At 48.0% G+C, this 14,707-nt stretch overlaps 3 protein-coding genes across 5 annotated transcripts in view; 1 reads left to right on the top strand and 2 right to left on the bottom strand.

Annotated features, from left to right (window-relative positions):
• Positions 1 to 2,349: 2,349 nt before the first annotated feature.
• On the bottom strand, positions 2,350 to 4,849 carry LOC135828240 (serine/threonine-protein phosphatase 1-like). The gene has a single exon (XM_065340692.1). It carries the CDS (start codon positions 4,663 to 4,665, stop codon positions 3,847 to 3,849), a length of 819 nt encoding a protein of 272 aa, XP_065196764.1. The 5' UTR covers positions 4,666 to 4,849; the 3' UTR covers positions 2,350 to 3,846.
• A 616-nt stretch (positions 4,850 to 5,465) lies between these two features.
• Positions 5,466 to 10,088, top strand: LOC135828241 (ras-like protein RAS2). Of its 2 annotated transcripts, none has more exons than XM_065340693.1 (2): positions 5,466 to 5,664; positions 7,611 to 10,088. In XM_065340693.1, the coding sequence occupies exon 2, from the start codon at positions 7,799 to 7,801 to the stop codon at positions 8,387 to 8,389; it is 591 nt and encodes a 196-aa protein (XP_065196765.1). In that variant the 5' UTR covers positions 5,466 to 5,664; positions 7,611 to 7,798; the 3' UTR covers positions 8,390 to 10,088. The 2 variants fall into 2 exon arrangements, with proteins under 2 accessions (XP_065196765.1, XP_065196766.1); XM_065340694.1 differs by lacking the exon at positions 5,466 to 5,664 and adding an exon at positions 6,781 to 6,802.
• A 2,439-nt stretch (positions 10,089 to 12,527) lies between these two features.
• The window catches only part of LOC135827798 (synaptic vesicle 2-related protein-like), a 32,514-nt gene continuing 30,334 nt past the window's right edge, over positions 12,528 to 14,707 (bottom strand). For both annotated transcript variants that reach the window (XM_065340220.1, XM_065340221.1), the window contains exons 14-15: positions 14,555 to 14,668; positions 12,528 to 13,639 (exon numbers count right to left, since the gene is read on the bottom strand). In XM_065340220.1, coding sequence (XP_065196292.1) covers positions 13,634 to 13,639; positions 14,555 to 14,668 — 120 coding nt within the window. In that variant the 3' untranslated portion in view covers positions 12,528 to 13,633. The remainder of the gene's footprint in view (positions 13,640 to 14,554; positions 14,669 to 14,707) is intronic.

Raw genomic sequence — 14,707 nt, 5'->3', positions numbered from 1 at the left:
ATGTACACGGTTCGTGGATGGAGGTGTCTGATGGTCCTAGCTAGGAGGCTCATTGATGCGGAAAACAGTAAAGTAAACATGATGACAGTGTCCGTAAAATGTATGTCTTTCTGTTCAGCACTGATTTTGAAAGTAAAAAAATAAGATGAGTTGTACAGTCATCATTGGCACATACACACACACACACACACACACACACACACACACACACACACACACACACACACACACACACACACACACACACACACACACACACACACGCACACACACACACCTCAGACCTGCCCATCGTGGAAGCGATGATAGCGAACAGCTATGTTGGACATAGCAACTTGTGCTGGGATTACACCATTCACCAGCTTGCAAGGCTGATCAATACACACACACATACACACACACACACACACACACACACACACACACACACACACACACACACACACACACACACACACACACAAATACATGTACAAGTCATGTACATATGTGCACACGGTGTGCCTCACTGTCGGCGCATAAGCCTGGTTTTAGCATTGACGCACATGGCCGGAAATACCCGTGGTAGAATAGAAGCGTGATGTGAGTAGAAGCCTAGCCCTAACACCGGCGCTTCTACAGGAATAAAACCGGCTTTTATCACGCAACATTACCGTTGGTACACTCTAAAATATGACGACGCTGATAGTGCGGGTTACAGCCTTGTGCATATTGTACATGTGTGTGTGTGTGTGTGTCCGTGTGCGTGTGTGTGTGTACCAGTGATTATTGCGCAGCTCATCTTAGCATTATTGAAACTGTTGCCGTCGATTATTTCGAATGGTTTTTTTCTCCGTCTAAGTCGCAGGCCGTTGCTTGTGGCTCCTACATGTAGTTTTATCGGCTCGCTATCCAACTGGATTCATGGGTCTCTTGCTCAATTGCGCAGTATCTCTGTTATCTCCATGAAACTCGCCCATCAAAAATATAATCCGAACGACTCCTTCTCCTCCCCCCAGCTATACAATGTAGCTCTGCCGTGAATGGCGAGTTTGACATCCTGGGCTGTACATGTAGCTCTTCATGAACTCAGAAGGCGTGCTGAGATGTTTCGCCCACAGCATTACTACTATACATGGACAGTTCCACTGTGAGTCAGTGCAGTCACTGGTCAAGCGCACAGACAGAGCTGTCACAAAAATTGACTCCCCAGCATGCTAGTGTATGCATCCAGACTCCACTGATTGATCTCTTTGCCCTGGACTGGTATTGTGTGATTGAGTCATCCCATTCCGCCCATGATCTACTAGTACCGATACCTAAACGAATGCCATGCACCATTCCAACACTCATTAGACATACACTGGTGTTGTGCATGCATCATTCCGATTCCGCATGGTGGGTGTTGACATGTATTGTAATGTATTCTAATGATGTACAGCCATGTGCCGATATGTACGACTGACATACTGACACATCTCATCTGTATGGTGCATGCTGCCACTGCTGGTACAATGACTATGTACGTGTATGTGCGACTGACATACTGGTACTGTATTACGGTACTGACACATCCATACAGTGCTGGTGCTCCTATCTGCAACTGGCAGTGCAGTGGGTGTTGACACACTGCTGCCATATATCCATACAGTGCAGACAGTGAATGTAAAACTGAACTGGGTGGGTGTTGATTGCCACACTACTCCCTGGTTGACACACCGCCACATCCAGGCAGTGCTAGTAGTGAATGCACAACTGAAATGGCTGTTGATTGCTACACTCCTATTACAGTTAGTAATACTGCCTGGTTGACACACTGCTACATGCCTACTCTACAGAGTCAGTACTGGTTTATGGAAAGCTGGGGGTACTGACATCCTGCCACATCCATACCCTGCTTGTGCATCCACAACGGGGGTGTTGACATTCTGTCATGTACATCATACAGTGCCTGTGGATGCATGATTGGGCGTCGACAAACACATCCTGGCGATTCATTCAAGTACAGCACCACAGCTACCAGAATTAAACTCGCTTTGACAATGAGGCTATAGCAGTAATGACGGAAAAAGGCAGACTGTCACGGAGGAATACACCCAAGTGAAGCTCATACGTTTGTGGGACATGCGAAAGGTCAAACTGCAGAATGAGCGGGATATGAGTCCGCCGACAGTGGAACGGAATCAACTGAACAAGGCGCTGGGTGGAGCTGCTGCACATTCAGCAGCTTCGCACCGGTAGCATATGTTGGATGTTGACACGTGCCAGTGGACAAGGACCATCTGTCCAGGAACTGTCGAGTGTACAGTGAACATGCACAGACACACAGACACACGCACACACACACACACACACACACACATCCAGACATTATTTTCCTGCAGCAGCCGCTACCAGAAGCTGGAAAAAATTAGTACTGTAGAAATCACGGAAAAGAAACTCGTTTTAACATTTTGCCAAACGCCTGCATTTGGAACATTACACATACATGTACACAGAATAACAAGTCATCTGAAAAACAAAAAAGAACTTTGAATGGAGTGAGCAAACAATGTAAAAAAAAAACTATCTGAAACTTCAATGTCAAGGATTCAAACCCAGATGTTAAAAGAGGCGATTCTAGATGGAGTACTTCGAAGTACTTGCATCCAGCAAATAGAAAATAAATAATATTATGCTTTATGATTGAGGACATGGGGCATGGACAAAGCATGCACGCCACGCATGCACTGTATACTTCAAATATTGCTGTTATAAATAACCCACTGATTCAACAATGATTCCATTCAAAGCGGAGAGTGCAATGAAACATTGAAAACAAGTCTATAAATACGGGGGAAAAAACACCCTGCATGTCAAAGAATGCTAGGCCAGGGAAAACGCAGTCCGCAATTTATGCGTACTAAAATAAACACTACTATAGCTTAAACAGTCAGGTATGGTCCTCACCAGGATTGTTCCAGATCAGCTCTACTCCTACACTTCCAGCCCACAGAGGGTTACACACACACGCACGCGCACACACACACACACACACACACGCACGCACACTCTCTCTCACACACACACACACACACACACACACACACACACACACACACACACACACACATGAAAGCTAGTAGCAGCTGGAATTGATCAAACTACAATAGTACTTCTTACTCTTCTTACAGACAGGTCAAAAGGTGGCAGAAATCGAACCGCACCGAATTCTGTGTCGCTAACGGTTGTCCCATCACTCTGCGTCCACGTGGACATAGAACGGACAGTTTTGCGGACGTGGATTAAACCTCCCTCTGCTGTCTCCACAAGCTCCTTAACTGTCCAGACGACAACGTCTCTGCGGACCGTATCATCATTCGCCGGTCCTGCGTCACCACCACCATTCTCATCACCGGCGCAGCAAGGCCATGCGTGACGCCACACGAGTGGCATGGCGCAGTAGAGCAATACCACTCACCACCAACGGGTCAGCCGCAATCGGTCATCCGAAACATACGGATTGTCGCCGCAACAGCTCCGTGGCAATTCACAGCCAAGGGCTGAATCAAGTTGGCTCAGCAGGCCCGTTACAACGGCGGTGCTTTCCGAAAACGCGCGCTCGCCAATGCAGCACGATGCAAACCCATCGCCGTGGGTGAATTCCGTGACGAACTGTGCCATGCCACATCCGTGGTGCTTATATTTACTACTTGAGGGAATGCCAAAACGCATAGAAATTCAGTCACGAAACGAATAGTTTCTTCCCAGCAGGAGACAAACACGGGAGAACACGGGTGTTTGCTGCTTGTACAGCAACGGGTGTTAAGGTTTGCGGTACGTACTCATAGCGGCGACGGTAAGCACTTCGGCAGTGCGGATGAGTTGTTACGGTTTGCGGTGGGTACTTATGGCGGGGACGCTGAGCACCTCGGCAGTGCGGACGTCGTCACCATCGATGAACATGCCACTCAGCTCGCCCCCGTACACGCATCCCGTGTCCAGACCGGTGGCGTACGCCTCGCGCTGCAGCCGGCGCCGCGCGTCGTGTCCGAAGAACACGTGCATGGGACCGGGCCACGCGCCCGCCCACGCGCGGCCCTCGTCCGTGCGCGAGATGGCGTCGTACGTGCCGCGCGCCTCGTCCCAGATCAGATTGCGTACGTGGATCATGTGGTCCGTGCTCTGCTGGCAGAGTGGGGTTCCCGGCACCAGGCCCGCGTGCACCACCAGAGAGTTCAGCCAAGGGATGTGGATAGTGTAGGGCAGCTCCAGCAGCCACCGCTCACTCTCCTCGCTCAGGTCGCCCAGCCACTGCATCTGGGTGGGCAGTGAACCGCCCATCGCACGGGTTTTCTGCAGCACCGATAGGGCCACCTCGTCGTGATTGCCCCGCACGGCTAAAGCCCCGATGCGCCGTGCTAGCTCAACACATTCCACATTCTTGGGCCCTTTGTTGATCAGGTCCCCAACAAATATGACTTGTACGTTTGGTTGAGTTGCATCTGCGATGTTTAGCAATTTTGTCAGCTCATCATAACATCCATGTACATCGCCCACAATGAACAGCCGCCTGTTCCTGAACTCCTTCTCATTCAGGGACAAATGTGGAACAGCTGGGCCTCTGAGTCCATACGGACTCCACGGGCTCGGCGAGTCCTGAGGTCCCCACAACCGTCGCCAGATACGGGCTACGATAGATCCCATGGTCAAAATACATGTACACAACACACACAACAAGCCCCTATATCTATGCAATATTACAGTCAGCAAAAAGCATGGGACATTCAGCTGAGAACGCACTTCAAAAGTAAAAACGACCTCAGCTCAAACAACAACAAGGAGAACAATCGAAAACAAAAATTATTTGAACATCCATCAATCATCGATGCATCATCGATGCATCCGAATCAAGCCCGCGGTCCGAGTCACCAGACTACATCACATGTATGCAGGTCCTGCACTGCTGCAGGAGACATGCAAGTGTTCCATACGAGGTCATGCCAATCTATTTTTGTGCCCGTGGCCCGGCCCGTGCAGGATCTCAACAAACCCTGTTACATGATGTCATCAGCATTTCGGCTTTTCCATACGAAGCCGCTGACATCTTCGTTTTCCGTCAGGGAGTCTGAAAATCCTACACAAACAAGTCCACCAAATTCACGTGATCAACGGTTTGTTTACAACACAAAAAGTGCCCACTTCTTGCGTTCTGAAAAAAGCCTTCTCTACAGCCTACAGCAGTACAGGGCTTTTCGCAACTGCAAAGAACAGGAAACAGTCTACATGTACTCGATTCAGAGCAGACTATAAAACCTCCTCTCTCTTTGTCTCGAAAACAGTCACCGACAGACTCGCTGACTGACTGAGTGATCTTTGGAACTCAAAGAAGTTAGGCTTATCAAGAAGTGAGCCAAAACCTGTCCTTATCGTAACACGGTCCGGTGCATTCGGGCTTCGGCCGGGATCGGGCCGCGGGTACGGGTGAGCACACGCGCGCAGCACGCGCAACAAGAATCGCGGGGGCAGCAGCGAGCAAGTGCGCATGCGCAGCTGTTTAGTCTTGCTTGTCCGTTTGTGTGCGCCTTGCTGATTCGTTGCTGTGGCATTTCAACCATTTGTGAGAATTTGTCTATCTAAACTTGTTCACGTTGGATTGCTGGCTGTTTGGGAGGGAATATCTTGGACCGAACTGGAATAGCCAAGGTGAGTTTCCGTATGATGTTTACGTGTATATTGTGAAGCTGCCTAGGTGTTGCGATGTAGGTTTGTTGGACTAGTTTTCAATCGTCGTTCGTATTAGCAGTAGTGTTTCTGCTGGACATATCCTGTGTGGATTTCTACTTCGCATAGAGTGACTGCCTCCAGTTCCTGCCCTTACCGCTTTTGGCTCGTGGTGTAAAAGAGAATGTCTTCTGTGACATAGTCTCGGTGTCCTGCTGGGATTCTTTTCTGAAAAGAAAATGTCCTGATGTTCACCCCGACAACTGGTTGTCTTCTACGCGATTGACCTGTGCTGTGGCTGCTGTGCTTTCAGCCGATGTTGCATATTCTAGTATGGATGCCATAGATCTGGAAGCTATTCGGATCACGAAGTAGTATTTTGGTGGAGTCTCGTCTCTGCTTAGTTGTTTGGCCAGCTTCGTCAGTTCTCGTATGGGGTTGATGGGTTCTTCACTGATGCATTTGCACAAAGATCTCTACCAGGCTGAGCCAAGCTGGCAACTGGGTTGTGAAACTTGAAAAAAACAGAGCGCATTGTGTGTTCTGAAACACTCCAGGAGTGCAGTGTCTTTATTATTACAGCTGTCTAGTTTCCCAGCTCATCAGTCCAGTTCTGCCTTGATAGAAGATGTAGTGTTCCTCGTATGACCCAGATTGGCTCGTACAACTGTGGTGTGTCTTCGGCCCATTCTGTCACAGTGCAACATATGGGCGCATTACTTTACTACATGCAGCATCTCTTCTCGGAGCTGTCCCACCAGGGCGTTGAGTTGAGTTTTTTGCCGGCGACTGTAGAGAGCTCTTCCTGGCGCTTGTTTAGGGTTGGTCGCGTCATCTGAACGACTTTGCTCACCTTGCCTGCGCTCGGCAGTGCTGTCGTGTTTACGGTGTTGCCTCGTTCTTGTCGTGTTCTGTGGGTATCTCAGTCTGCTTCTTCTGCCCGTTGATTTGCTGTTGCTCGCTGATCATCGGACCAGACTTGTGTTAATGTGAGTTTGTGGCTTGGTGTCGTTTTGCTGTTGCGAACCACAAAGGCGAATGGTTTGTCTGTGTGTGTGAGGAATTGCGTTTTGTTGTCTGCAAAGCTCCCCAGCAAACGCTTGTACTTCTGCTTGTCGCGGTGAGTGGCGGATGTAAAGCGCAACTACCATGATGTGACCGCGTATGGGTATGGATGGGTCAAACAGTAACTGTTACAACTCTGTACCGACTACATGCTTTGTAATCAGCTTGGCTAGCTTTGGGGTGATGCACGGTTTTGCGCTGCTGGATGCGGACGCGTTGCATACGTGGAGTGGGACGTATCGCCTGCAACCAGAAATGAATGAAGGAACGTTGCTGCGTGGCGATTCCAGCAAACCTGCTTGCCGCATCGTGATTGCGCTCGCTGTGTTTGTAGCTACTAGTAATAAAAATAAGTATTGAATTGTTGGTAGATCAGTGGCATTTGCCCTCCTGGTGACCGAAGTAGTTCTGGGATCAAATGGGAAGGAAATTTATGAGTAATATGAGAAATTGTGCCTTTATAAGAAATTTTTGTGTGAAGCATCTGTGTACTGTCTGTAGTAGTTCTAGGACTCCACACATGAGCCTCAATCCGAAAGTTCATTGCTTTGTAGCTCTTATGTGTATGTCTTTGGATTGTGTGCGATTGATTGACACTGTGGGCTATTTGTTGTCTTTGAGAAATTGATTGTGGTATTTGGAGAAAGAAATTTCAATTTTGCAATGAATACCATCAGAAAGCAGCCGTCACCCCGCTTGTTTTCGTATGCTGTGTGCATTGCATGCCATCCTAACGTGTTCCATTTGTGTTTGTTTTGTGTCTGCGCTTCCGTGCCTTGTGCTTGCCTTTGTCCACGTGTGTGTGTGTGTGCCGTGTGCGTGCCTTGTCGTTGCTGCTTTCCTCCTGTTCTCTCCGTGCGCAGATCTCTAACATAGCCAGCGCGGCAGTTCTAGCCTATCCCGACGCGCTCATTCAGTACCTACCGCTGCATCGTTGCAGCTAAGTGGTGTGTAGGTACATCTTTGTCAAGTAGTAGTCAGCGTTTTTCAACAGAACTATTAGCCCGAATTTCACCCTGATTTAGTAATAGTCCTAGCAGCAGCAGCAAAGATGTCGAAAGGCAAGGGCAAGGAAAAGGATATGGACAAGCAGTACAAGCTGGTGGTAGTAGGTTCCGGTGGTGTGGGCAAGTCCGCACTGACCATTCAGTTCATTCAGTCGCACTTTGTCAGTGACTACGATCCGACGATCGAGGACAGCTACCGCAAGCAGTGCGTGATCGACGACAAAGTAGCACATCTAGATATTCTCGACACGGCCGGCCAGGAAGAGTTTAGCGCCATGCGTGAGCAGTACATGCGAACCGGCGAAGGCTTCCTGCTCGTGTTCAGCGTGATCGAGCAGTCATCGTTCGAGGAGATCCAGACATTTCATCGGCAAATCCTCAGAGTGAAAGACCGCGACGAGTTCCCCATGATCCTCGTCGCTAACAAGGCCGATCTCGAGGACGAGCGGACGGTATCAACGGCGGAGGGCAAGGAGCTGTCCAGCCAGCTGAAGATCCCATACATTGAGACCAGTGCAAAGCAGAGGACGAACGTCGACCCTGCCTTCCACGACCTAGTACGCGCCATCCGCCGTTTCAACAACGCGCGGTCGGAGCAGCCCAAGAAGAAGAAGAGCAAGTGTATAATCATGTAGAGGACGACAGTGTAACAATACATAGGTCAAGGTTATTGCTGAGCCACTCGTTGGCAGTCGCTTGCTTTGAGTGCAGTCTCGTATCATGTTAGCATCTGCTGTCGTCGGACGAGCGCTTTCTTGTACGTGCCTTTTTGAAGATTGACATTCGCAATCGTCGATGTCGAACCGGCAAAGAGTGTTCAGTCGTTATGGCTTTTCTGTGTTCATTGTCACGTACGTGTGTGGTGGTACATTTGCTGCGATCGTCCATTAGTGCTGAATGGTTCAGCTCCTCTCCTGCGGGTGATGGTGGTGGCGACAGCCATGAGAACTGCTTTCTTCTGCCACGCGGTTGATGCGGCCATGTTCGAATCTGTACAGGCGAAATTTAGGCACCCCTTACACTCTTCATTATCTCCTTGCTCATCGATTAGGCCGGTAATGTACAAAGCGGCGGCGACTGTGTGGCGGTCTTGCTTTGCACCCTCCCTGTTAGCTAGTTTACGTGGACAGAGCCGGTTTTGATATTTGCTTAGATTTGCTGTTTGTTCCGTGTTCACCCATGCCCCTATTCCATAATCTCGTCACGCCTTGCCCACAAGTCCAGTGCTGCCAACATTATTATATATATTTTCATAAAATTTCCCCAGTCCCCCGTGCTCCCCCCCACCGGCTTTCACGTGTACATGCTGAGCTAAAAATTCCCCCATTTTTACGCTTCCGTCTGCGTCCGTACCTAATGTCCCTTGCAGGACAGTAGCCTGCAAGCCGTCTGGGCATTCCCCCATATCCTCTGGCTAGTTCCATGTCTGGGAGCTGTCTGCTTTGTCAGCGGCGACTCAGCTATGCTGTGTTCATGTACTTGATTTTTTTTGGTTGGAGTGCATGCGTCACTCGCAACACCTGCCCTCTCCTGCGTTGCTGGTCAGCTGAATGCTTTGCGCTTTTAGAGCTAGAGCTTTTTTTGTTTTCTTTTTTCATTTCCGTTCGTTTTTCCGTCTTTCTATGTACTGTTATCATGCATTGTCGATGTTTTAGATCTGCCCTCGTTCCCTGAGCTTCCTTTCTGTTCTTTTCTTTTTGATGTGCTTGCCGTTCGCCGGGTCTTTTGCTTTCTTCCTGCTGCTCATACCAAGCCTGCTGGTTCCCGAAGCCACGGTCAGGGAGACGCCTTTTGATTCGTACTCGGTCGAGCGTCATTGTTGCCATCCTTCAGTTTCTTCTTTCCTCTGCTTTATTTTACTTGGCTGCTGGTGCCTGGCGTTGCAGGAAGTCCGTCAGCTGCCCTCAACATTGCTTTAGTTTATCACCACTTCCTTTCCCCTGTTTTTCTTTTCCCGTTGCACATGTGCAGTTGAGTTGGCGTGTCCGTATCTTTTCGTGCTATCCTGTGTGCCTTTGAACTCCGCTCCGTAGCTATAATATATGCTTTCCGTCTCTCTCTTTTCTTCTCGCTAGGTTTAGTTCGATAACAAAGGTGCCTAGTGTAAGCGATAGTGCCTCGTCAGGGTCCCTTTGTGTTCGTATGTGAGTGTGTAGTCTTTTTTTCTTTTTGCGTCCCGGTGTTAACACAAGCGGTTTCTCTGTTTCACTGCAGACCTTTTTACCAATTCACCATCCGTGTAGTAATTGTGTTGCTTTGCTGTGCTTTCTCGTGCATTGTTGTGTATGTCTGATCTACTCTCAATCCGTACCAGTCGAGTGGCTGCAAATCTGACGTAGTCCCTTGTTGCAAGAGTGGTGTGTGCCGAGGATGCTGATTGTTTGTGGGTTGTCTCTCTCTCTCTCTCTCTCTCTCTCTCTCTCTCTCTCTCTCTCTCTCTCTCTCTCTCTCTCTCTCTCTCTCTCTCTCTCTACCTGGGTCTTCTATAATTACATGTGTCTGTGCGGTGTACGAGTTTACGTGTGACTTTGGCACAGCTTAGCACAATGCTACTTAATGTGCATGTGCTCTGGTCTGCCGTTATCACGATCATAGCGCGACGCACAAAGTTCAAAAATTGCGATGCTGTAAAACATGTAATTTTAGGTGCATTAAAATTTCGGTGCCAGGATTCAGTTGTAATGTAGAATTAGGTGACCAGCGTTCCCTCCACATACAGTGCATACTCTGGTGCCTTTTAGGTGCCTGATTTTTCCACCGAAATCACCGAAAATTACATGTTTTACAGTATATGGCACACGTCCATGCAGTACAGTTTTCAGAATTTCCATTGCTGTGTGTTCGTTCAGTGCAAAATGTCTGATACTTATGTCCTGGTTTCATGCACATGTATAACTGTACAGTAATTGTGTCGCATGTCGTGCATTGTAGAAAGTGATATTGTGAAGGCTGAACTCCTGTTCTACGTGTAGTGCAGACTGCCAGAGTGCAGCGTTCATACCTCGAAGAGCAGGATGTACTGGAGTCGCGCCAAAGAACGTTGTTTCAAGGGGGTTACCGGTAGTCTGAGATGTAATTTCATGGATCTGGCTGCGTTCTAACTTCTTGGGCAAAGTTCGTGCTGGATGGTATCTAATTTCTAAAAATTTCGGTATGAGGTCAAATGGCCAGGTTAGGTGAACAGAAATTGTTATGTACAGAGAAGCAGTTCCCTATTGGATTCTGTGTTTTAGTGTTTGTTCGGTGTACTGAAATTTTAGGTATGAAACAGATGCACCGAAAGTACCGAAAATAAAAGTGCACCGAAAATTTGTGAAATTAAAGTACTCTGAGATCCATCCCATACATACGATACACACATGAAGATTGAGTACAATACATGTACATACATGATTGCATAATCGAGAGCGAAACAGTTGCTGTCCACAGATTTGATTGTATAATTATGTGTAGTTGGGTGCTCAGTGAAATCCAACCCGACGTGCAAAGCCGGTGGTGGCCTGGCCTGGCTGAACCAGTGTCATCGTGATCAGATCAGTTGCTGACCTGTGTCCACTTACAGCCCAGCTGTGCATGTTCGGGGACAGGATATGCACTGTTGGGTTGGATTCCACCTTGTATAATATAGCCACATTGCCTTTGGGTCATTTCGTAATAATAATTATAACAGAGAATGGACTCAGATGGAGAGCCAAGGTCTTTCTCTTTGTATAAATATAACAGAGCTGTACATTTACTTGTACTGACTGAATTACACTGTACACTTACACCGCGTTTATAAAGGGTGGTCTGGGACCGGGCACTACCCATAATTTTGAAATCTCCGTAACTCCGAATTACAGTACTCAGTAGAGTGCCGATTACTGTAAAACGGCTAATTTTAGCGCCGGTGTTATTTTTGAGTTTTTCCACGGCAATCGAAATTTTGCATGCACGGTAGGGCGTGGTTATCTCTCGTTTTGAAACAATGAAAACTCAGATCGTTGAAATAATTATTTCATCGCGAATTGGTCCAGATCAAACCAGAGGGAAAGTGCGGTGTTTGATTTACCGCAGTTCGCGCACTGCAGCTGAGTGATGTATTAATAAATGAAGGCAGCGCGCCGCGCATCTGGCCCGTAGAAAAGAGATCATAGCTGCATACTCTTGTGTATGGACTCCTGCTAGTAGACTGTCGTGATATTCCCACTGAAGCATACTCGAAGGTTGCCCTGTAGACCAAATTCTGGTGTCCGGATAACTCGGGTATGAGTGAACTTAGAATGGGTCTGCACAATGTCATGTCATTCGCTCAAAGCTGAGAGCTTCTTTCCAGTTTCCAAGCATAAGCTACTAGCAGTGGTATCAAGAGTCCATAGTCCCACAGAGTGCACAACTGGGATGGGGTTGTGGCACGGCGTAATCCGTGACGAACGTCATTCTTTGGGGGTCAGACTTGCGTCATTCCGCCTACGCGGTACACCACGGACACACTTCCCCTGCTCATGATGTCACACTATGACGTGCAACACGGATATCGCCGTCCCAGATCTGATCAGTGAAGTCGCGCAGTCTGGGGGATTATGATTTCTTGGTGGTATGTATGAGTGTAGTACTTGGCATCAAAAAGCTGGAACTGATGTCATTATCACATTTCCGAACACTTGGTGGCATTTTTAAAACTTCCAAACTATACACATCGAAATAAGGTGCTACTTTTTTTCTGAATATGTTCGCTGACCAGTAGAATCCCCATAATGCAGTTTTTCTGGTGAAGTTCCTGAACTAGAGGGAGACGGTCAATGATAATATTATTATGAGGATATGCTGATGTCAAACGGATTCACACATGATTGTAACTGCAGGACACAAAGAATAAAATACAACATGAGCCCGGCATTGGGACTACTATTAATCACAGTTAAGACTCAACCCTCCTGTACAAAGATGATCTGCTCAACGGATCAAATCAATGGAGTAAGTAAGGGGCCGCCCATAATAATAATTATCGATCCTGTACACGAAACGAAAAAAAGTTTCGTTTACAGGTGGGTGGGCGGAGGAGAGTTTCGTTTACAAAAAAATATTCATAGCTGAAACATCAATCCATTCTAGGCTAGCTGTCATGTCAATATATTTTTTGGTCCGTGAGAATTAACGAAAATGTCGGATGGCCCCTATAATAGGCTGCTAATTTTAAAAATTAGAAAATCTCATAATGGTCATCAGATAAAAAAATCATAGAGTAAGAAAAATGGAATACCGTCAATGATCTAGATCATGGCCTCGGTTGCTGCACTGTTAATTTACGTAGGTGGTACCATCTCTGCTGTACATTTCCCACGGAGAGCGAAAGCACAGCAGCAGCAACAACAGCAGTGCGATGTTCGCAGCTTACGAAGGTCAGAAGGATGCCCGGATATTTGAAAAAAATTAGACAACCACTATGGGGTTTGTCGAATGACAAAGCTGGGTGCTTTGCATGGAGCGGCACACCAGTCCTCGTGATGCCACTCCGTACAAAACACCTCAAATGATGACATCATGGAATGACATCATTAAACGTGCATGTCCTGAGTGGCGACCCGGTGCCTCTGATGTCACAAGGATGTGCAAAACAAGTAAAATTACGACACAATAGCGTGACCTCTTTCCTGCCGGGTGCAGTACGACTCGAACCATGGGCGTATTGAGCATGTCTTGTTTTTTTTTTTAATAACACCATTGCCATCCGCGTGCATGAGATGGGGGCGAGTTTGCCGCTACAGCAATTATTGTTCTTCCCATGAAAACGGCACGAGGAGCATGTCGCTGGGCTTATGGGAAGTAGGAATTTACCATCGTCAGCGGGTGTTCCTCAGCCGGACATCCTCAGGAAGTGGGCTTCTTCTGATGCACGGCTACTCCTGCGCATGTACACAGTCAGGTACACAGGGACGAGAATAGAAGCTCAGAAGAAAAAGCAGTCGCCCTTCATAGCTTTATGCAGGACCGGGTGTTGTCGTGCTCCGCAACCCCACTGCTGCCCCAATAAAATATGGCCAGCACGTACGCACGCACACACACTCACTCTCACACACAAACGCACGCACACACACACACACACACACACACACACACACACACACACACACACACACACACACACACACACACACTCGTCCGCAGAGTAAAATATCAAAATGCAAACAGGACATCTGGACAACAGCTGCACGCGGTGTTCATCAGAACTAACTCATGCAGCCGGCGTTTCACAGCAGCTGCCCATCCTGCAACATTGCGTTGCTTTAATTAATCTAGCCCATACATGAACAGGACTGTCGGGCATTCCAAAATAAATAATGCGGGTGACTGGTTGGGACAGGCCATGTCTTCAGGCTCCATTTTGGAAATAAGGCGGACGTCTGGAGGTCATAGTGTGTTGCTGCTGCAGTGCTTCAAAGAACATGACCCGTGCTCATAGATGAGAGAATGTATCGGTGGGCGACTGGGCGTGAGTGCATGCATAATTATGTGAATGCACATGGCAGTACAAGGAAGCACTCCGTGCAGGTTGTGCAGGTGCTCTACAGTGATGCTGTGTAACAAATCCCGCTCCAGATCGAGATGCACTTCGCACGGAAATGACGAACACACATGCGGAAGCATAATATATACGTGCACACACACACACACACACACACACACACACACACATGTACGCTACCATGCAGATCTGCAGATGTACTGCTCTAAGCGTCAGGCACGACACACACACACATGCATGCACCCATACAGTTTCACACCGGCTCACTCGCAACATACTAGCATGCTGTCCTTACCGGGAGGGGCTTCCCCTTCGTCTCTATTGGCAATAGTAGTCCAAGAGCGCCAGCCAAGGCACAGGTAGCAAGGTACACAAACTCTCCAGCAAGCATGGATTTCTTGAGTAGAACCTGTACAGGCAAGGACAGAGGAACACACATGCACCAGTG

Source organism: Sycon ciliatum, chromosome 12 (assembly GCF_964019385.1).
Source record: "Sycon ciliatum chromosome 12, ocSycCili1.1, whole genome shotgun sequence".
NCBI classification, from domain to species: domain Eukaryota; kingdom Metazoa; phylum Porifera; class Calcarea; order Leucosolenida; family Sycettidae; genus Sycon; species Sycon ciliatum.
Note: the sequence above shows the minus strand (reverse complement) of the source record. Positions and strands in the feature narration are given on the sequence as shown.